Consider the following 23,253-nt stretch of genomic DNA (forward strand, 5'->3'; position numbering starts at 1 on the left):
CGAGCCGTGCCTGAGGCACAACGCCAGGGGGAGCAACAGAGCACATCACAGCACCGCACAACACAACACAACACAACACAACAGCACAGGACTCAGCACAGTGAGAGCACAGGACGCATGAAGCACTAAAGAGGACACAGGGTGGACTATTAGGGACAGGGGGGACAAAGAGGGACACGTCTAGCCCTGGTAGCAAAAGAGAAACGTGGTTGACACAAAAAAGAAACAGGACGGGGGAGATACAGAGAGAGTTCTTGAGACAAGACAGAACACTCAGATCCAAGATTCAACACCAAGCAATAAAAGGGCTACTGACTGTTCTCAAGACGAATCGCTCTTGTCTAGCTGTGCGGGAGCAATGTATTGGAGAGGATGTGTATGCTCTCCTCCCTATAAACCTACTCTCAGATCCCATTCTTTTTTTACACCTTTCACCTCCGGCACATCAACACTCTCTCTCCTCCCGCTCCCCTCCCCCACACCTACAGTCTTCACTGTCACACTCTCTCTTCTTCTCTCCTCTCCTTTCCCTTTCCCTCGCTCCTCTCTACCTCCTTCTCCTGCACTGCTGCTGCGGCTGCTGCCTCCTCTCACGGCTGTGCGCTGGTTCATTATTTAGTGAGCTTCGCCGGACCAGGAGGACGGGGACTTGGGCTCGGCAGCTGTGCGCCTCGTGGCCTGCTTTACATAATTCATTCTGAAATGTGATTAAAGACAATGCACGCGGAGGAGAGTCACAACCTCCTGAGACATACTGACACACAGAGAAAGGGAGGGAGGGAGGGAGAGAGAGACCAAGAGGCAAGAGGAGGAGAGAAATATGTGCCATAAAGGCACTGCATTAGGGAAGGTGCTTCAAAAACACATATACTGTAAAATAAAACACACTCTCTCTCTTTGTCTCTCTCTATCTGCCATTTTCTCTGATCTCCCCATCATTAACCCATATGTACGTACAAAACCCCCCACATAAAAACAATAACTATACCTAACATACTGTACATATACAATACATTAATATAAAGCTCTTTTTAGATCTCTTTCTCCTTGAAACACACACACACACACACACCTACACAAACACAGGTGGAAACAGACAGGTGGCTTATAGACATTTCACTGTGTACAGACAGCACAAAGAGCACTCCAGCGGAGAAAAGTGTCTGATAATGAAAAAGATAGAGCGCCTGACCCTCTTTCTCCTCTCTCTCTCACCTCCAATCCCTCACTCCGTCTCCTGAGTAATTCTCCTTCCGTCTTTTATTCGTTCTAACCAGCCCCCCCCCTCTCTCCACACTCGTTCTGTCTACTTTTTGTCTCTCCTGGATCAACGTAATCCGCTTATTGTCAAACAGACTGGCACTTGGGTGCAGAGAGCTATAGTCCTCTCTGTGTGTGTGTGTGCGTGTGTGTGTGTGTGTGTGTAGGTATGTGTGTGTTGTGCTCCTGCCCCCCTGTCGAGGGCTGGCCGTGTACCTGGTGTTATCTGAGTCAATGGTGTGAAACAGCTTCTCCAGTTCCTCCTCGTTCAGGGTGCCATCAGAGAAGAAGCCAAGAAACTCGTCCAGAGACAGTTTCCCATCATCTGCAAGACAGACAGACAGAGAGAAAGAGAGAGAGAGAGAAGATTGAAATGTATGTCTTTTTTTCAGCACTGCACTGATTCCAGACATGCAACAAGGCACCAGTATTTGCACATAAACAGTATGACTTTTGCTTGGATGTAATGTAATGTGCTGATTAATGTCAGTGTCTTGATTACTATTGCGATATAGATCAGCTGTTCATCAACATTATCATCATCATTACCAACAGTGGCATGTTTGTTATCATCACCATATCATAATCCACACTGTCAACATCATCACCATTAAGATAATTATAATGAGAGGAGATCATAATCATCTGAGTCATGATTCCAATAACAGGCTTCTACGTGGTGGTTTTACAACAAGAGGGACCACACTATGTAATTAGTTTTTGCCTATTTGCTGAACTGGCTATTGAATATCTTGCAATTTACACTAGTTCCTTTACAGACTTTAGCTTAGTGGAGATCCACTCAACGGAGTCTACATGACTGTCGATATTTTGCTTTCTCTCAGCTTGTGTGTGCAAATGTAATGAATATGTAATGCTTGTTCCATTTATTGTGCACAGTGAAAAACACAACAAAAAGTAAACCGGAGCACACTATAGTTATTCCCAAGCTGATTCACAGTGCTGACTCCCTGCCCAGCTTTGGGAGGAAACTTACAGGTCTGATGGCAGAATAACTGTATAATTTTGTCCAATACGTTAAGTCGCAGCACACACACACACACACACACACACACACACACACACACACACACACACACACACACACACACACACACACACACACAATGCTTGCAGCATGGCTACAGAGGTAGGCAGAAGTCCCTGGAGCTCACAATGTTCAGACACATGGTATGAAGTATTCATGGCCCTGGGCATGGCCTTGAAGCTGTTAAACTGGACCTCTGGTTACTGGACAAATTGGGTGCTAGTGAAATAGAAGGAAGAAAGTGAATAAGTGTTTATTCTCAGAAAGAGAGGAAAGAGAGGGGAAGAGAGTGGAACAGGGCATACCACACACCAACACACTGTCCTTCACAGCCGATGACGGCGGTGCGAGGCTTTGAAATAGAAAGGCTTTTAAACGCACCCCTTAAAAATCAAACATTCTTATACTTACTTCCAGCTTTCTTAACTTCTCTTTATCAGTCTCTATACATCCTTTTGTGTATTCTGGTTTCTTCTTTAGTCCTGATTCTAACCACTTTTCACTCCTTTCTTCCTTTTGTCCTTTCCCTCTAACCTTTCCACTTCTCTCCTTTTTCTCTCCTCCTCCCTTCTTCCCTCCCTCACTCTCTCTCTCTGTCCTCCTCTGTCACTGTCATCTCTCTGTTCTCTGGCTCCACAGATGCCCAGTTTGGCACTGAAGGGCTGACATAAGTGATTGCGCCAGGGTGCCTGGATGGTGACACGTCCTCGCTTTCACCCAAAAGAACCTAGCCCCCCCCCACACACACACCTTAATATCTCACCCCCCCTTCCCACCTCACCTGCTCACCCTGCCACCCAGGGGTCTTCCATTGTACTCCAATCTCCACACACACACACACACACACACACACACACACACACACACAGAGCCATGTGCATATGCATGAGTCTTGTGTATGTGCCTGCGAGTGTGTGTGAGTGTGTGTTGGTGGTGGGGAGGTGGAAGTTGGACACCTAATTAAACACTGACCCACTTTTCGGGGCTGCACCCCACTAAGGAGTTCCGTGTGCAGAAATAGGAGACCTCGCTCTCTCTCTCTCTCCCCCCTCCCCTCCCCCTCCTCTCTGCCCCTCTCCCCCACATCCCCATGCTGCTGAGCTGGAAGTGCTACACAGGTTGGCTTATCAACCCTCCTCAGCTCCGCCTGCTGCAGCTCAGCTGGGGGAATGGATGGCAATGGTGGCAGAACATGGCGCTTCCATCACCAAGCGCCCCGCTGCCGCCACACAAAACCTAGGAAGTTGTCCTCGACCGGGGCCACGTTGTTGGCGAACACACGCGAAGGTAGATTAGATTTCTGGAGTATTCTGGGTGATGAATGGGCCGAGTTATAGGATGTTCTTGGGGGGGCGGGGTGGGACGAGGGGCTGATGGAGGGAGGGACGCACGCACATGGCGCGGATGAGGAGATGAAAAACTTCTGCTGGAATAAATCACTGCTGCGCTGAACATTCACAGCCCATTTAGGTCGACAGCTTCAGTGAGCCAGCGCTTGAATTCATTTTTCAGCCTCTGTCATAATCAGGGAGAGGGGGCGGCAGGGTTCTATTGTGTGTGTGTGTGTGTGTGTGTGTGTGTGTGTGTGTGTGTGTGTGTGTGTGTGTGTGGGTGTGTGTGTGTGTGTGAGAGAGAGAGAGAGAGAGTGTGTCTGTGTAGGTGGCAGTAGGTGTGTGTGTGGGTGTGTGTGTGTGTGTGTATGTGTGTGTGTGTGTGTGTATGTCTGTGTGCGTGATTGTTTGCGTAAGTGAGAGTGTGTGTGTGTGTGTGTGTGTGTACAGTGAGGTTACTGTGGCAATGAGGCTTGGACACCAATCTGACTGCGACAGACCAGAGGGGCAAAAATTTGCATTTTCTTTCTTCCTTTTTTCCTCCCTTTCTTTTCCCTCCCTTTCATCCACCGGGCTCCTGTGCCATCTCGGAGGCAGCCAAACATGAGCAACAGAGCCGCCGCACACACATCTCTGTGCTCTTACTCTTTAATGGCTTTCTTTTTGGGTCCTCCGTGTTGGGTCGTCATGGCAACGGGAGGGAGAAGAGATCTGGCCTTCTTTGGGATGTCTCAATCTTCCTCTCTTCCTCCCCCCTCCCCTCCACACACCATCTCTCTTTTTCTCTCTCTCTCTCTCTCTCTCTCTCTCTCTCTCTCTCTCTCTCTCTCTATCTTCAGTTCTTCTCTGCCTTTTCTCACTGTCCTTCTCTAGATTTCTATTCAGGTGCTAAATCTCTCTCTCTCCCCCTTTCTCCCTCCCTCCCTCTCTTTCTTTCTTCCACTCTTCTGCCATTTCTTAGTCTCCCACTCACTTCTTAATTCACAATCTTCCCTCTTTGCCAATGACCTAATACACTCTGAAAGGGAGAAGGATGATATTCATTCATTTCTATGGCCTCACTCCTCCACACACTCCCCTCTTTGTGATCCCTCCATCTCTGTATTCGGCAGAGCCCCATTAAGAACCTCCTCTGAGCCATTATCTTGGTCTTCAGGTGCTCTATGCAGACAATGCGCTCGGCGCTGGCGAGGAGACCCCCTGCCAGGCAGAGATCACAGTGCCCTTCCTGCCTGATAAATAAAGAGAGGATTTCATTAGTGTCAAGGCAAAAAGTGCTGCGTCTGCTCGTGCCGGGCTGCTAGCGCCAGCCACAGAGAATAATGGACAGGGCCAACTGGACCATTTAGGGGAACAAAATAGGTGTGGGTACGGACAGTTCCGAGGGGACATCTGGGTGCTGGCGGGAGCATCCCTTCAGGGCGGAGGACAGAGGGAAGAGTGTGTGTGTGTGTGTGTGTGTGTGTGTGAGGGATGGGTGGGGAGGGGGGGGGGGGGGGTTAGAGAGGTCATTTGGTGCTTCAACTGGCAAAGGAGTCAGATCAACACACTGCTGCAACTGGGACGACTGAGAGTGTGCAGTCCAAACACACACACACACACACACACACACACACACACACACACACACACACACACACACACACACACACACACACACACAGTGCCCTATGGCAGCAGGTCTGAATGTGGTGATGAATGGGCAGCAGGAGTGGCTTTCACAGAGCTGCCATCTCTCCCCCTACTGTGGCATCCATCAGCAGTATTAAATCAGCTCCACCTGTCAGGGACCACAACCCTATACCCCTACTAAAGCATGCTAGACCTCTACACAGAGTATACTACACCCCTACATACTACAGCATGCTACACCTCTACACACTACAGCATGCTACACCTCTACACACTACAGCATGCTACACCCCTACACACTACAGCATGCACACTACAGCATGCTACACCTCTACACAGAGCATACTACACCCCTATGCATACTACTGTCCTACATATGGAGCGTAATACATATTTAAAGGGACCATACTACACCCTTGCATGGAGCATACTACTCCCCTACATTAAGCGTACTACATCCCTAAAGGGAGGATATTACACAACTAAAGGGAGCATACTAAACCTTTACATGGAGCATACTACACACTAATTTAAATAAAATATAGCCTTAGATACTGCACACCTACATGGAGCATAACACAACCTTACATAGAGCATAATACACCCCTACAGCTCTGGAACCAACTTCAAGATGACATCAAAAATGTCCTAGCTAGTTACAAATCTAGACTTAAGACTAAACTGTTCTCAGATGCTTTGCTGTGATTCTTGCACTTCAAATGCACTTCCCATTAATCAGAAGCACTCTGTCTTTTAACGATTCTACTTTTTATTGTTTGCCTCCACACCCGCCTGGTGCAGGCAGCAAATGTCATCACAATCTATGATGATAAACAATGGATGCACCGGCAAGGGTAGAACTAAAGCATAATCTCCATAGCGATGGCGAAAGGTTTCAATGCTGGTGTGCAGAGTTGTATTGAAAACAATGGATCCGAAGAAATCTATCGTCTGAAGCGGATGCACCACACTCATGTCAGCAGCGGTGTGTAGTGGTGGGCCTTACTGTACATGGAGTAGACTACCCCCATGCACATGTGTACACACTCACTTGTAAATGTAAATGTAAATCAGGTTTCTTGGCCAAGTATAGAGTACTTGCATATACAAAGAAATTTGGTCTCTGCATTTATCCCATGAATTAGTGAACACACAGAGCACACAGTGAACACACAGTGAGGTGAAGCACACACTAACCCGGAGCAGTGAGCTGCCTTGCTACAGCGGCGCTCGGTTAGCAGTGAGGGGTTAGGTGCCTTGCTCAAGGACACTTCAGCCGTTACTACTGCTCGTGGATCGAACTGGCAACACTTCGGTTCCAAGCCCAGAGCCCTAACCAGTAGGCCACGACTGCCCCACACTTTTGTATAAGAATCACTTTTGTCTACCTTCACCATGGCTACCAACAGTGTTACTGTTACAGTACATCACAATAATGTGCAAGGAGAACTTCGCTCCTTTATGATTGTTCCTGTTGCGAAATCAAACCTTTCCATTCTAAAACTAATAGGCTTCCCTAAATCTAATTGCCAGAGAGGCAGAATCAAAACGAAATCACATTAGAGCCATGCATCTCCTGATTAAACGCGAGAGCGCTCCTTTACGACTGCCCCTGCCAGCCACCAAATCAATTAATGCATATTAAAGCAAATCTCATTACGCTGCTATTCACTCATGCATACACTGGGACCCTTTGACACTGAATAGCAAAGCTGTGACAGGCAGGCAAGCAGACAGACTGAGCGCAGTCAAGCTAACGGATGAACAGTGTGTCGAGGCGCCCTCCTAATCCGCGCAGATGAGGGCTGACGGGAGAGGAAACTGCAATTACCTTTAGACGGGGGGCAAAGAAAAGGAAACATGATGCGTTTCCTCCCCGACCCCACCCAACCAATCAGGTCTGCATACAAGTGCAGGAAACAACAATCCATCAGGCCTCTTCCTTCCAGCCCCTTGTTGACTTTATCTCTCTCTCTCTCTCTCTCTCTCTCTCTGTTTCTCCAGTACCAGAGTGAAATGAGAGCTGATTACCTGGGGGGTGTGAAATCACTGCCTGTGTGTGTGTGTGTGTGTGTGTGTGTGTGTGTGTGTGTGTGTGTGTTGGGGAAGGGGGGTAGCCTAATCAACCTTTAAGGAGAGATCCGCTTAATAAGGATCTTTCATTGTATGCAGATAAGGTCTGTGTGTGTGTGTGTGTGTGTGTGTGTGTGTGTGTTGTGTGTGTGTGTGTGTGTGTGTGTGTGTGTGTGTTGTGTATGTGTGTGTGTGTGTGTGTGTGTGGTGTGTGTGTGTGTGTGTGTGTGTGTGTCAGGGTGGTGGGAAGTGTCAGTGAATACCACCATGATTATACTCATTTCCTCTAATTCAGCTTCAAGTGAATCGGAATGAATAGCGGGTGGACGTGTGTCTGTATCACCAAGCCCACCCCCAACCCCCACCCTGTGTTTGAATAGGGACACAAAGCCGAGTAGAAAGTGTGAAAAGCACACAATGAGACAGCATGTTTGGTGTCTGAATGACCTGTAATGGTGCTGATATCCAGCAATAATGCTTGCATAAGTAAAGAGACTCTTGTTTGTTTAGTGTGCTACTGGCAGAGGCATCGTTCGGTCAGAATTGCCATTAAATATGCTTTCAGTAGATGCTGACTCAAGAAGAAAGCGGGGGGGGGGGGGGCAGAGGAGGCAGGGGAGAGAAGATCAAAGCAAAGGCAAAGAAGTGTGGAAAGAACGACAGACAGACTACTACTGAGGGATGTAAAGAAGAGGAAGATGAGATGAGACATGTCAGAGAAGAGAGAAAGAGATGAATAAGCAAGACGAGAAAATGACAAGTAGAAGAAAAGGTGAAAAAAGAGGAAAGGAACTGCAGTGATTAAGGACACATACACAGTGGGTTTTAGCAATTTAGCTAGTATGGTCTGATTTATTCCAATGGAGAATTAGGTTCTCTCAGCTGATTTCCCTTCAGGTGGTTTTAGTGAATAGGTGAAAATCCCCTTGGTGTACATGGTGGAAGTACAGCATATGCCCAAGGATCAACCAACAGCTGATGTTCGTTCAGCATAGAAAGCACAAAACAACCAAACTGGACTCTTCATATTTTCTTTGGCCAGACATCTAGTCAAGACAGAAGAGACCAGGAGGAGAAAGAGAGAGAGATAGAGAGAAAGGGAGAGAGAGAGAGCAGAGACCAGAAAGAGAGGAAGGGAGCAATACAAGACAGACAGAAACAGTGATGAAAGGTTAGCTTGCTTAATTGATAGAAGCCTGACAAAAATGAAGAGAAATGATTCGGTCGATCAGGGCCAGACGGAGCTCCGGGGAGACAGGCGCGTTAGTGATGAAGGCGGGATCTGACCTGAGATTGGATTTTCATTTGATTAAAGCTCTCCACCATCTGGAGACGGCGCAATCATATGGAGATCATCAGAGCGCCATGGAAACAACCAAGAAGGGGTTCGTGCCCTCGCACCAGGGTCCCGATACGCTGTAACCAAGGGTAACGGGGCACGGGGGAGATTGCGAGGGCAGATGTGATAATGTCCTTAACCTTGGAGGATCCATTCTTTTGACGACCCTCCAGCCAATATTGCAGTCCTAATAACATGTTCTCCTCAAAATGGGATTGATGTGTGCAATCATCATGCTAGGAGTCTTGGAGGTGCTCACTGACAGAAGAAATATGTCGATGCATCAAGGCATATTGTGTCCCCATATGAGGCCAGAGTGTACACATGCCACGGGTGAAAGCCACACAGACAGTGTGTCCTGCATGAATGACCAAAGGGGAGCTTATTTCCAGAGCTTTCACTGACCTCAGATGGATATGGATGAGGGGAAAGGCTGCTATGCAGTTAAATTAGGCTTTGGCTATCTCTCTCTCCCTCACTCTCTCTCTCTCTCTCTGTCTCTCTCCCTCACTCTCGCTCTTTCCCTCTATATCCAACTTCTCTCACTCTCTCTCCCATTTGCTCACTCTCCACCAGCAGAAATTGCAACTTTTTCCCGATGTCGCTGTGTCCTTGTGATGGCACAAAAACAGTATGTGGGGGTAGCGTTGGCTGAAGGTCAAGACTTTGCAGGGAAAAAGAAACTTTGTGCAACGTGTGGATGAAAAAGCTGCTCCCAGCTGGGACGGCTTTCCCCACCGGCAGATGGCCACACAAAGTGAGAGGAGCACTTTTATGCTTGTTTTCAAAGCTTGCCTTCCAGAGACACACACACACACACACACACACACACACACACACACACACACACACACACACGAATACAGACTATGATAACATCTAACGATACACATTCACACCCACCCACAGCCAGGCAAAGTTATACGGAGATCCACTAATTAACTGACACCTAAATGTCATTTGGACAGAGGCCTTGGCGAGCTCTTGATTACAGCATCACGTCCACACACACGCACGGCTGTCAAAACGACACCCTCACCACCCCTCCTGATCAGCAGGGGCCCAAAAAGCCCCTCCGCCCAGTAATAACATTCCTTTTCACTAGGTATCTCTCCTGTCAATCTAAAGCCCTGCTATGCAATCCCCAGAGCACAGAGAAAAAAGGGTGTTTTTTTTTGTCTCAGAGAGGCGGTGGAGAGGCAGGCATTCAATCAGCGATTTTTTTTCTGCTCTTTTCTCTTTAGCTTTTGGATCGCTCTCTTGTTGTGGTAATACTGGTAATCCCACCTCTTTTATCTGCTGAAGAGATAGGCAATGCACTGTGCCAGAGAAATGGCAAGAGATTTCCCTAAAGTGAGCATGTGATAAGACTGGTGTTAAAGAGATCTGCATCTACTGGCTGCAGTGATGGGACAGCCTGACTTCACACATCTTTTCAAAAGGTATTTCGCTTTTCACCGGGAAAGTTTAGAGATGTGTTCTACTCCTAAGCTGTGCACCATGTTTCTGTTGCGTAGAGCTGTTTCTCTCGATGATTAACAAAGGTCATAGCTGCTCTGTGTGTGTGTGTGTGTGTGTGTGTGTGTGTGTGTGTGTGTGTGTGTGCGAGAGAGAGAGAGTGTGTGTGTAGAGTGGGCTTGAGCTGGAAAGGTCATGTCACTGATTCAGCCTCAATAATTCACACTCTTACTCCAAATGTGATGCAACAGATTCTTTTATCTTTTTTGCCAATTTAGTGGATTCTTAAAGAACTGAACAACTGACGAAGCAGGCAGCATATGGTTGTCCCAGCATGCAGACAACACATGTATTTATACACGCACACATATGTTCCAGAATTAATAGAAGACCTATTGCCTGGTTGACAACAGATCATTTCTCAAATCTCAAATTGAGATTGAGAGTGGGTGTGGGAAGTCGTCATTGATTTACGACTTCCAGGAAGTGTAACGAGCAGTGAAATTAAACATTGGTGCATTAAACTCTTACCAAATCACTTCAGAAGTGCAGAAAACCCATCTTGTAAACAAATGTTTTAAATGCAGTTTTTCTGCAGTTGCAGAACTCTGTTTAACCTTGTCACTATCAGCACAGCCATTGGTTGTGTTGAATGCACTGCTCTTTCTGTCATCAAATGAAGCCTGTCCCATGCTGGATAAATCATTGCGATCCTGGGTTTTTGTTGTTTCTGAAACGGTATCAATGGGATCCTTTCCAAATCCAAATTCAAATCTGTTAACAGGTTCATCTGGGTTCACACAGGGTAGTAGACCTACAGTATGCAATACAGGTACGTATCATCTACTTAACAATATTTGAATGTGTGCAGCCATTTACATTAAAGAACTCCACCTTGATGCACTTTCAGGTTTGATGCAAAATACATTATTGTAAGCAAAGGACAGTTATGTGTACAGTTAAACATGCTTTCACAATGTAACATACTGTGTCTCAGTGTGTGAGAGCTCCATGACATTTGACCTCTGACCTTCATGCTGCTATCATCAGGCTGAAACAGGTGTTTGGTGGACAATTTGGTATATCAATGGGCTGAACTCATCTTAGTGCTTCCAAAAAAAAGCCTCTTTGGCATGCCTAGGACTTGGACAGTATCTGGCATCTCAAGATGGTGTCCAACTGTTCAGCTTCGCTTCCGTCCAAGCACACACAATTACAGTATGTGGGGAATCGTGATCCCAGCTTCCTGTTATCTAACTATGGCTAGAATCGAGAAAGTGTGCGTGGGTAAGGCAGTCTCTGCCCAATCTTTCCTCAACAAGCCTTCCCAGCCAATGGCAGTTCTGCCAGCCAGTCCACTGGCATGGCATTCTGGTGTAGCGATGCCAGCCCGAAGAGGAAACTGGCACAGCGGGAATGGCAGGGGAAGCGGAGTTCAGCCCAAACCTGCCACGGTATCTCTCAGACAGCACGTCTGCTGCAGAAGTAGCGTTATCACCGTGCGTGCACCCCCCAGTCGAATATCCACAGCTAACCCCTACAGCGTGCCATCATCTGTGGTCAGTCCACTCTCTCCACACAGTGGATCAGTTACACCAGATGGACACCTGCGGGCACAGCTCAGCAGCGTGGGCAAGACTGGGCATCCTCTGTCAGGGGTGGAGAAAATGAGGCCAGGCTTCTGTTGCTGTAAAACAACCAGCACTGTGTCCTCCTCAAAAGGTTTTAAGATGCAGAATGGTGAATAGGAATTGTCCCTAGGCTTGGATCATATAACAGCCTCTTCTTCTCCACACAGTGCAGGGGTAGGCAGAGCAGTGTAAAATGCCCCGGGAGTTAAGAGAACTCGTTTGGTTCTGCTAAAAAATGACTGTACTGAAACAGGATCTTGTGGAGGGATTGGGAGGGGGTAGGGGTTGACTTTATCTCAAAGTCAATCTCAAGACAATAACACCAGCCACACATTTCAGATCACAGGTGTCCTACGTGGTGTGCACACAATCTGTCTCCTTGCTGGCAGAGTGATCATTATTTCAAATCATTAAATCATTGTTAAATAAATGTACCACAGATGTTAACGAACATGGCCAGGACAGAATACCTAGCAAACCGCGAACATTAACGGCAGGTAAGCAGCCGTTTAAGTAAAGCGCAGCCGTCAACGGCGAAGCCGACGGACAGGTGAGCGGGGGGTGTCGTCGACAAACAGCGGGTCTCGGCGGGCCTCCCTGCGCCAGATGTGTGTGGCAGGGCCCAGGGAATGACACGCCTGTCGGCTTGCGCACCTGTCAGCCGCTCGTCTGCTTCCCCTCTTAGTGCCTTGTGCGGCGGCACGGTGTGAACGGAACGAAGCATGTTTTTGCCGAGGACAAACCAGCTCGTTGATGATGATAGCAGATGCTCTGGAGAAAGAGGTCGGCGCTGTCTGACAAACGACAGCTGCAGTGGGTCCCCAAAGCCATTCAGCAAAAAGACCTTCTCAGTATGATATGAAGGTGTCACATGTGATAGGCCATTCAGCATGTACAGTGATATAAGTAGAACTAGCGACTGAACACACATCAGTGCAAGAGACTACAGATTAATATCATAAAGAACTGAGTCTGAGTGTAATAATACATCTTCTATATCACATGATGGTAAGTGATGAGAACAGTCATATCGCTAACTGGTTGTTTGCACTAAATCCATGAAAAAAATGCTGCTGAACCAGAGATCAGAGAATCTGCAGGAAAAAAATACTCTCTACTTTGACATCATAGGTATATAGATGGAGAGTTCCGAGGCAGGATACATACAGTATTTGCCCCTTTGAGTGTATGTGGTTTCAGACCTGGGTAGCAAATCTGACTTCAAAAAGTATCAGAAGAAAAAAAAAAACACTTCAAAAGGCCCCCATAACTGTAGAACCTTTGATCCGAAAATCTGTCAGGCTACAAGGCATCCTGGAAAAGCCTGAGCCTGAGATACTGCAGCCTTGTGAGGGAGTGTGTATAGTTAGGAGCAATGCACAGGTACTGGGGATATTAACAGTAGCATGCAAAGGCTCCTTCAAAAAAAGAGAGACTTGGTGATCTCCAGTGCTTATTAAACAGAAAAGGAAAAAAAGAACAGCCAAACTCACCCAAACCCTGCATGCCAGTTAGCTGTCTTTTAAAGGCTCATATATCAACCCCCAGACAGTGTGTCTCTTTGGCTTGCATGTCTGCTCTCCTCCTTGTCTTGCCACCCCCCCCCCCCCCCCCCCCCCCCCCCACCCACACACACACACACACACACACACACACACACACAGAGCGCAGTGAGTGGGCTGAGTGGTCAAAGAGCATCTCTCTCAGGGGCCCGCTGTAATGGAAGGCTATCAGCTGATCTGAACGAAAATGAGAGGAAGACAAGATTCCCTTTCTTCCTTCTTACAGAGTCCTGCAGGCTGGCCTGCACCCGCAAGTTAAAGTAAAAAAACAATACAGAAAAGGCTGATTTTGATGGCACAAACAGGCAGACATACGTTTGAAGAGTGCAATCGCAGGTCGGACACTGACGCTTTGGCTCAATGCCGTATTGTTATCTTTTGGATCTGACAGGAAAAAAACAAGCTAAAGCATTGGAGACAAAGCAGCTGCCCGCAGCCCTGCAGCGTTCACAAGCACTCTCCTCTTTCCGCTGCTCACCGCTGCACACAGCTTATCGCCAAGCCAAACATGTGTGTTTACCTACCCTGTTTACAGCCTTGATTGAGCAAACAGAGAGAAGCACAACAGCACCCACCTCAAGATCCCCCTTTCATTGCATTCCCATGCCAGTGCCAACAAAAAAAAAAATCACATTTCACTAATTTCTCTCTTTTAATACAGAACACTTGGCCAAACCTAGTTAAAACCAGATTTAGAGCGAGGGAGAACAAAAGAGCGGGAGAAAAAAGCAGTAAATATTAAAAGGGAGCGGCAGACCCAAATCTCTTCGCCTCAGGCCCGAGCTATGTTTTAATTAGCCAGGGACCCCTGGGATAGGACAGAGTAACTGGAAGGAACCTAAGGGTGCCAAAAGCAGTTTCAGCTGCTTAAAACCGAGTCCCCCCGCTGTCTTCTGATGTTTTCTTCATTGATATACTTTCTTCTACTCTAGATGAAATATAACAGAATAGTTTCAACAGCAAGAAGGTTCTGGTCTATGGTCTATATTATTCACCATAAAAGCATTCAGATTTATGTACTCTATATAAGGCGCCTTTATGAGGAGTGCTTCCAAACTTGATGGGGAAAGCTTCAAAGTTTATGAGGAATTTTTTTTTTGTAAAAATAACTAGGGTGAATACATTTTGCATAACTTTGGATCACAGAGAAAGGTTAGAACTAATGGCCAAGAGACGTTATGTGTGAGACCTCAAACAGCTGACCAAGATCCCACACAGGGAGTGTTGACCATTAGTTCACCTTCCTAAGTAAGTGTGAAGTTTGCAAAAAAATAAAAAACAAGAACAGTTCTAATAACAGTTCTAATGAGAGAAGGACCTCTGACAGAGCCCCTTATGCATTCTTCCATTTTAATTGGACTATTTCTAGCTGATTCTCCAGGCTCCCTTCTTCTGATTGTGATTCTCCTGCCTGAGCACTGAGCTACGTTCACCCCACCTAACAAGGCCAGATCAGGGCGTCTCAGTCCAATCTCTGTCCATGCTGCCTGATACTAACTTCAGACACATGGTGGAACAAGAGGGAGCACAAGTAACAAACGTAAAGGCCCAGTTCAGGGAGCAGGGACATCTCTGCAGGCTCCAACGTGTTTCTGACCAGACACACGTGGGGATGTCGGGGTCGGAGCAGGGAGAGGCATTAAGCAAAACGTCTGACCACCTTGCATCACCGGGGCCGCACGCTCACACCTTAAATAAACCGCGAGGCCCCGACAACCTCGGGTCACTCCTGTGAGACTTCACACATGAGCGAGCAACGGCAATCTCTCGGGATGGCAGGGTAGGGAGGCGCTGGTGTTTAGTGGCGCTCCACAGCTGTCTGTCGGTGAGCGTGACTAATTACTGGCCATGTGGCCCTGGGCACACACACCCTCTCTAACCCCAGCGCTCCCTCCGAGCCGATGCTGGACCACAGCATAATTTCTACCATCAACCCTCAAGGGATGGACTTACAACCCGCTCAGACATCTGGGTATTTCTGCCCCTAGAATTTTTTTTAAACAACCACTGGCACATACTCTGAATTAATGAGATGGCCCTTTGATGGCAGGCCATTGGAAATCTGGGACACATTTATAATGTAGGTGAACAACACAGCAGAATAGGCCTGTGCATTTGGCCTCCAATGGTTATTCCTGCAGGCTTTCAGAGACCATTGCCTTGGAAAGGCAGTCCCCTCAACGCCCTTCAGTACAAATGCCAACACTAGCTTGCCAATTTAGAGTAAACAGACATCCCTAAATGCCTGTTGTCTTCCCAGCAACGTGAATGACAATAATTACCCCCAAAACTAATGAGTCAGAAACCTGCCGAGCATCAAAAATAGCAATTAAACCTCCTAACACAAGGGCCAACAGGCAGAGGCAGTCTTTAACCGTGCTTCAGGTCTTTGACACTGTACACACACAAGTGTGACAGTAGCAGGTGTTTACGTCGGTGTTTGGCTGTGTGTACATGCGCATGCATATTTGAATGATTACATGCTGGTAGTGACAAAACGAGACTAAATAAATCAATCTTTGCAATCCTCCTAGTCCTATGTGTTTTTGTGCAGAGCTTTGTGTGTGTGTGTGTGTGTGTGTGTGTGTGTATGTGAGAGAGAGAGAGAAGGAGAGAGAGAGAGAGCGAGAGTGTGAGTGAGTGTGTGTGTGTGAGTGTGTGTGTGTGTGTGTGTGTGTGTGTATGTGTGTGTGTATGTGTGTGTGTGTGAATGTTAAGTGAGATCATTTCTATCCATGTGTACCTGCCAGCCACCGGTCAGCATGGGACTGGCTTTTAGAGACCTGACAAGCCTGACAGTATGAATGTCCTTTCCTGACACAGCTGGCAGAATAAAGAAATGACATCTCTCATTTTAGCAGAATGTCAGAAATGGCAGCCAAAAGAAGTGAATAATGCATAACCCTGTTCAGACCTGGATAGGCAAGAGAGATACAGATATAGACAGAGAGAGAGGGAGAAAGAGATGGAGAGAGAGAAAGAAAGAGAGAGACATGTAGAGTAAGAGAGATGGCAAGAGAGGGAGAGGGGGGGGGGGAGGACAGGATCACAGGTGGGGACTGGTACAGGTGTGTAAGAACCACGTTTCAGAACCAATGAGGGAACTGGAAGTGGTCAAAGGAAATCGTAAAGCTCTCTGCGATTGATTATAGAACCCCTGCAAACCTAATAAATCTGACTCTGCTCTGCTGAACTGTTAGGATTAGTTATTGTTGCCGTAGAAGCTAATCAACTGAAGTGGCAAGCTACAGAAGAACTAACTATTGTGTTTTATTGTGGTGGACAGCTGATTTTAATAATAGTCTGAATTAGACAGCTAAAACCTTCTGTGGCTTTGATAAGTTGTTTAGTCCTCAGATGAGTACAGCAGTCCGGGTCAGCACTGTAGCCTCTGACCAACTTGCAGACTAGGATCATTAATTGTGTTCTTAGGAACCGTCCAAAATCAATCTGCAGAGGAGGAGACCTGTGTACACTATCCCTAGAGATAAGGAGTCTAATAAGCTGTGATGGGAGGCATTCTCATAAACTGTATTGTGGGTAGGCTTATATCAGCCTTCCAAAGACAGAAATATTACATCGAAGTGAAACTTTTCCATATTAAATGGAGTCAGATTTATTAGGTATATAGGGATTCTATAATCAATTGTTTTCAATTGCTGAGAGTTTCACGATTTCCTTCGACCACTTCCAGTTCCCTCATTGGTTCTGAAAAGTGGTTCTTCCAGGTGTATGAAGGTACGAACAGCAGCACACAGGCGGAATGAGACATCACCATGGCCAGACGTCTTAACCGTCTTACTGGAGGAAGCAGCTTATTTGTCCTCTCTTCTTGTCAGTACATCTTACAAAGAATGGGCACTACATTCTGATTGTGTACCTCTGCTTTTGCAGGAAAAGGCTCTCAGAATAAATGTGTTTCCTTTAAAAGAAATATAGGCATCTTGCTGCCCAGAGTTTGTGTAGTGACTAACAATACCTCTATGAGCGTACAGACTCTGGAGGCAGACGTGTGTTTCTCTGAGAGACAGAGAACAACAGAAGCCTCAGTCCTCAGGAGAATAGCAAGTTAAAGGGGTCAAATGCATCCTGTGCTTTCAGGGGTCACAGCGAGGACGTTTTCTCTCAGATCTGTCAGGTGCACAGAGGGGTGAAACCAATGCAGTGTCTTGCAGCTTTCACTCTTCATTTCACTACTGCACACCCACGGTCTCATTCCATTTAGTCTCTCACTTGCACTCGCTCCCAACCTGTCTTTGTCCAGCTCTCTTTTCCCTGGCTTTCTTTACCTCACTCATTATTTGACTGTCGTCACTGTCCTCCTCCTCCTCCTCCTCCTCCTTGCCCCCCCCCCCCCCACCCCCACCCCACTCCTTCTGCAGTCAGGAAATGAGAGGGGCTTTTTCTGGCTGGGCTGCAGCAAACTCTCTGCAGTCTCCCTGGAAGCCAACGGCCACTGCAGTCTGTCTGCCCGAGCACCACCCCAGCCCCGCTGACTTCCAGCGATGCCAACGTCCCGCGAGGCAGACACTCTCCAACCACTCCAAAAAAGCAGCGCACCCCACCCCGACAATGCGCAACGTCGAAAGTAGATCTGACACGGTGCATGAGGACGGTTATTCCTGTCCCCTTTTTTTTCACTCTCGTTTGACTGTGTTTAATAAATTATAAGGTCTTAGGCAGGGCCTACTGTTGCATGATGGGAAAGTGTGGGAGTCAGCATCTTTTTACTTCATGTCATCCAGCACAAATGTGAGCAGCTTTCTACTGCTGCCAGTCTAAGGCTGAGTACTGAATACTGAAATTAAGAGAGGGAGAGAGAGAGAAAGAGAGGGAGATAGAAACAGAGTGAGAGCAAGAGAGTGAAGGAGAGGCATTAAAAAAGAGAGAAGCACAAGAAACCCATAGAGAGAGATATTTGCATTTAACAGTCTTATCCAAAAACGAGGATTATCTGTTCCAGTAAAACCTAAGCATGGCAATTGGCTACTGTAAACAAGCTGGCAGGCTCTATCTTGCTAACACTCTCTCTTTCTCTCCTTCTGTTTATCTCTCTCTCTCTTCCTCTGTTTTTCTCTCTCCCTTCTTTCCCGTCTCCCTTACTCTTTCCAAATTTGGCATCTGTCTTTGTTTGTCGTTTTCACACTTACACTGCATGTTCTCTCTCACTCTATCTGTTTCTCTTAGCCCTCTCCATCTCTAGCCAGCATCGGAGACTGACTGTGACCAGGCTCCCAGTCTAATGAGCCCCTGAGGTGGGCTGCATCTGGGCCGGACCTGGCCCAACGTCTGCTGGTTGTCTATGTAGCTGTAGTAACTGGCTCTGAGGAGAGGAAGAGGAGAAAAAGAGGAGAGGAGTGCAAAGTACGGTGCTGCACTCACGACTCAAAGTGGGAGAATGAAGCCAATTAAATTTCCATTACCACCCACATGTCTGTAATTACCACTACTTCTCTCTCTCTATCTATCTCTCGTTCTCGCTCTCCATTTTCCTCTCTCTTTCCATTTTCCTCTCTCCACTTCTCTTTTTTATCAATTTCTCTTTGTCTTTCCATTTACCTCTCCATCTCTCTCTTCATTTCTCTATTTCTTTCCTTTTCCGTCCATTTCTCTTTGCACCTCCCTCTTCATCCCTCTCTCTCTTCTTTTCTCTTCTCTTACAAGGGCACAGCAGTGATCCATTTAATATTTGAAGAGGTGCGTGCAGAGATGTTTGGGCGCGTTCGGCAGGGCAGGGTTGCGGCGGGGCCCTGTCTGTCTTCTCGGGGGCCTCCAGATTGATGGGGTCGGGAGGCTTAATCAGCGGCTGGCCATGCTCTCGTGTCTGGAGCACAGCTGATAAAAGCTCCAGGGGCCAGAGAGGCAAGTCATCTCAGCAATAAAGCACACCCTAATGACCACCAGCCCCTCGAAACACACACACTCATACCGTCTACCATGGCCATCAACCTGATGAGCCCCATTTGTTTACACAACAGGTACCAATATGAAGTGGAGGGGGGAGGTGCAAAGCAAATAACAAGTAACAGCCTATCATATATGTTATTCTCTGCATACAGGCCTCCCATTTCGACGTGATTGCATACAATTGTCTTTCTTTTTGTCCTTGTGGGGGAGAGAATGTTTAACATGGACAGGCTTATCTCTTCCAGAGCTGCAGTGAAATGAAATAGCTGCATTGAAACCGGGCCATTGTTGTGAAAGTGGGGGGCTGGGGGGGTTGATTGAATCGCAGTGAGTTGGTGCCAGAGCTTGGCATCAGGCTACATCTCCCCCAATATGGCTCCACCTCCACCACCTCCACCACCATCGCTTCAATCTTCCACCCCACCACCATCACCGCTACCACCCCCTCGCTCACTCATTACTGAAGTCATACAGTCACTCCCCAGAGAAAGAGAGAGAGAGAGAAAGAGAAAGCAGCGTTTAAAAATAAACTCTGCTAGCTGTGTAGACTGAATAACAAGGTTTCTCTTTAACAAGGTTGGGTTGGGCTGTTTCTGAGTGTTTTCTGTTCTTTTTTCTTCAGCAATTTGTTTTCTTTCAAAAACACTTCTAGGACACACGGACAGCCTCCAGGCTGGATACCTTCAAAAAACAGTGACTACTGAAAAAATGTGGTTTTCTTTGAAATCCACAACCACAATAAATCCCCCCAAAAAACATATTTGCAAGATTTATTGCAGAAGCCCAACATGAAGTGCTCTGAATGATTTCATTTTTCAGTACTGCAATCCATGCCATGAATTCTGAATTCATTTAGAACAGGGATTCCCAAACTGTGGTACGTGTACCACCGGTGGTACACAAGCTTCCACTAGGGGGTACATGAGATTAAAAGAGCAATGTCGGAAAGGTGTTAAAAAATATATTTTTTAAAGCCATGTTCTCTTTGTTCTTTGTGTTTCATAATGTTGTTCTCCGCCCAGTTGCACATTTTGATTTTGTTATTTGTTATCACGTAGAGCGGCTAATTAAATATGATGCCTGGAATGTGTCAATAGAATGTGTTACGTTTTTATGTGTCAGATGGTAGGGGTATGCGAGGCGAGTCAGGATGTATGTAGGTGGTGGTACGCGGGGAAAAAAGTTTGGGAACTGCTGATTTAGAACTTTATCAACTATAGCGGATGATAATATAATGTGAAAAATCTAGAAAGTTACAGAGAGTTACCCCTCTCCCCGCACACTCTCAAACATGTTCACGCCCCTACATCCACATGCAGGAAGGCATGCATTCACACACACACACACACACACACACACACACACACACACACACACACACACACACACACACACACACACACACACACACACACACACACACACACACACACACACACACACACACTTAATACAAGCAATATGGCCATTTGGCAGCAATATAAAGTGGTGTGTTTTCAGTAGGTTTCTTGGTAGTTTTTTTCTCCTCCGATATGGCACCAGAACAGACGAGAGCCTGAGGGAATCAAAGAGTGGCTGGGCTGGCGGTACACATACACACACTACAGAGTTAAGCAAGCACACACACACACACACACACACACATACACACACACACACAACACATACGCGCGTGCATGTGGCGCACGGCCCCACAGCCCCACAGAACTCTGTGTATTAACCACTGAGCAACCGTTATCTCACATACAACAAAACACAGCCACCTCCTACCAGACACTGCCCACCACCACACTGGCTGCCACACTCTCAGAACAAGACTGCACAATATTTGCTGCAAAGGTGCTTTAAAAAGTCAGGAAACATGTAGTAGGACCTTTTTCCACACAATAAAAGCTACACCTGGGCTTTTATTGAGAACTCCAATGGGGAGTTCTTTGATTTTGAACTAATGGAGCTGTCCAGTGCTGAAATCTGAGAGACGGCCAAAATGACAGCACAAACAATCCACTTCCGACTTAAACTGAGAAGTTAAATGGTGAAGGGCTCCTCAATGGCTCTAAATGTAAGACATCAAAGTGTTAGCTAAGCAGCTAAGCTATGATAGAGTTAATAGACTCAGGCATAGGGATGCGGATGACGTGAAAAAGCAAAAGTAACAAATTAAAAGGTAAACAAAGTAAAAGTTGCTTTCAACGTGGTGGAGAGGCAGAACTGGTGCTCTGAATACTGGTTCTGTTGTTTCTGACAGTTTCTCCTGTTGATGCATTAAACCGCAATCTGGATTACACCTGCTTTTATAAGGCGGAATATTTTCACCACAAAATAGGCGTGCACTGTTCTCATACATATGCCAGAAAACCTAATCAATCGCTCGTCACACTTCTCCTCCATATGTTTGCAAAATACTCTCACCTTTTCCTCAACCTTCCCATAAATGCATATATGCATGAGTGTGAAAAGCACAGCTTGCCTGACAGCTCTCGTGTGCCCAGCAAAATGCGCTTTCATTCATTTGAGGTCTGTTTGTACATAACAACGTCATATTTTAAGGTGCAAATAAAGCATGAAACAGGCATTAATGTCTTGGTACATTTGCTCCAGAGGATGTTGGTTGGTTGGTTAATTAAGCAAACACATGAATTAATATTTAATCTTTAATTAATTAATCAAAATTATATTCAGCAGTCACGGAGTGTATTGCCATCACTCAAGTGTTTGACATAATGGTGTTATGTGAATGACAAATGACAACTGTAGTGTGTTTCTTCATTCTATGCACATAATCCAGCTGTGAAACACCATATAGTACACAAACAACACTGACAGCATTATGCTTTACATGCATTGACTGATGAGGAGAAAAAACACATCATGAAGGCATAATGACCCTGCAAAGCAGAAACAAACAGGAGACACGAATAGAGGGAGAGGGAGTCACTCACCATCCTTATCCGCTCGCCGGAAAATCTGAAACACACAGCACACACAACATTCATCACCAAATAGCACCCATCAGCACATAACACTGGGAGTAAGGCCACAGGCATCACACGTCACTGATAGCAACAATCACGGTAAATAATAGTGTTATGATCATTGATGACAACTCATTTCACAAACATTCAGTCAGGGTCAAATGCAATTTTAAGATTCAATGGGGCACGTCTTGTTCTTTGTATTAAACAGAAACAAAGGTATTATTTCGCATGGCTTGGTGAACGATTGAGACGCTCCATGAGTAAATCACAAAAGAAAGCTGATTACACTGTCCTCTCACATGTGAAATAGAGCACTTACAACTCACAGGTAGAAAGAGAGAGAGAGAGAGAGAAAGAGAGAGAGAGAGAGAGAGAGAGAAAGAGAAAGAGAGAGAGAGAGAGAAAGAGAAAGAGAGAGAGATATGTGGGGGGAGGGCTATGGCTATTGATCCATAATGTCTGGGAAAGCGCTGTAGAGAGGGCAAGGCTCAGTCGAATACCTCATCAATGCTGACCCTCCACCTCTCCACCTGCTCCTTAGTGGAGAGGATCATCTGAGATTAGTTAGTGTCCAGCTCTAGCACCGAGTCTGTGTGCACTGGTTATGTGCCAGAGGGCTTCTGTGCTACTGTGAGGCTGTATGGGACGTCAGGTTATACTGTTTTTATATATATAAAATGCAAAGCTGTTTACTGAGTGAGAACCTGTGTGCGCCGAGTACATAGTCTATGCCTGAATCTGGAAATACAGTTTAAACTACCCTGAAACAGCCTTGGGTCGTCACTGTGAAAAAGCATCTCGGGTGGACTTGAATGGTCTGAGAATGCTGCATTCAGTGGATGGCTGGAAGAAGACAGGCACAATGCTTCCATCCAGCTGATCTCCAGCAGACACCTGAGTGGATGCTGGAAGCATCAGCGGAGAGAGAGAGAGAGAGAGAGAGAGAGAGAGAGAGAGAGAGAGAGAAAGAGAGCGAGAGAGAGTGAGAGAGAGAGTGAGAGAGAGAGGCAGGAGGAGCGGTGTCTGGACGAAAG

General features: G+C 46.6%; 1 protein-coding gene across 1 annotated transcript in view; it reads right to left on the reverse strand.

The window, feature by feature from the left end:
* necab2 (N-terminal EF-hand calcium binding protein 2) overlaps positions 1 to 23,253 on the reverse strand; it is a 69,692-nt gene that overhangs the window by 42,355 nt on the left and 4,084 nt on the right. The window contains exons 2-3 of the mRNA XM_076299801.1: positions 22,184 to 22,208; positions 1,477 to 1,585 (exon numbers count right to left, since the gene is read on the reverse strand). Of these exons, the coding sequence (XP_076155916.1) occupies positions 1,477 to 1,585; positions 22,184 to 22,208 (134 nt within the window). The remainder of the gene's footprint in view (positions 1 to 1,476; positions 1,586 to 22,183; positions 22,209 to 23,253) is intronic.

This window comes from Alosa pseudoharengus, unplaced genomic scaffold (assembly GCF_046254945.1).
Source record: "Alosa pseudoharengus isolate Yale_2024_CS ecotype anadromous, Long Island Sound unplaced genomic scaffold, YU_APseudo_1.1 YU_APseudo_1.1_scf_10, whole genome shotgun sequence".
Classification (NCBI taxonomy): domain Eukaryota; kingdom Metazoa; phylum Chordata; class Actinopteri; order Clupeiformes; family Clupeidae; genus Alosa; species Alosa pseudoharengus.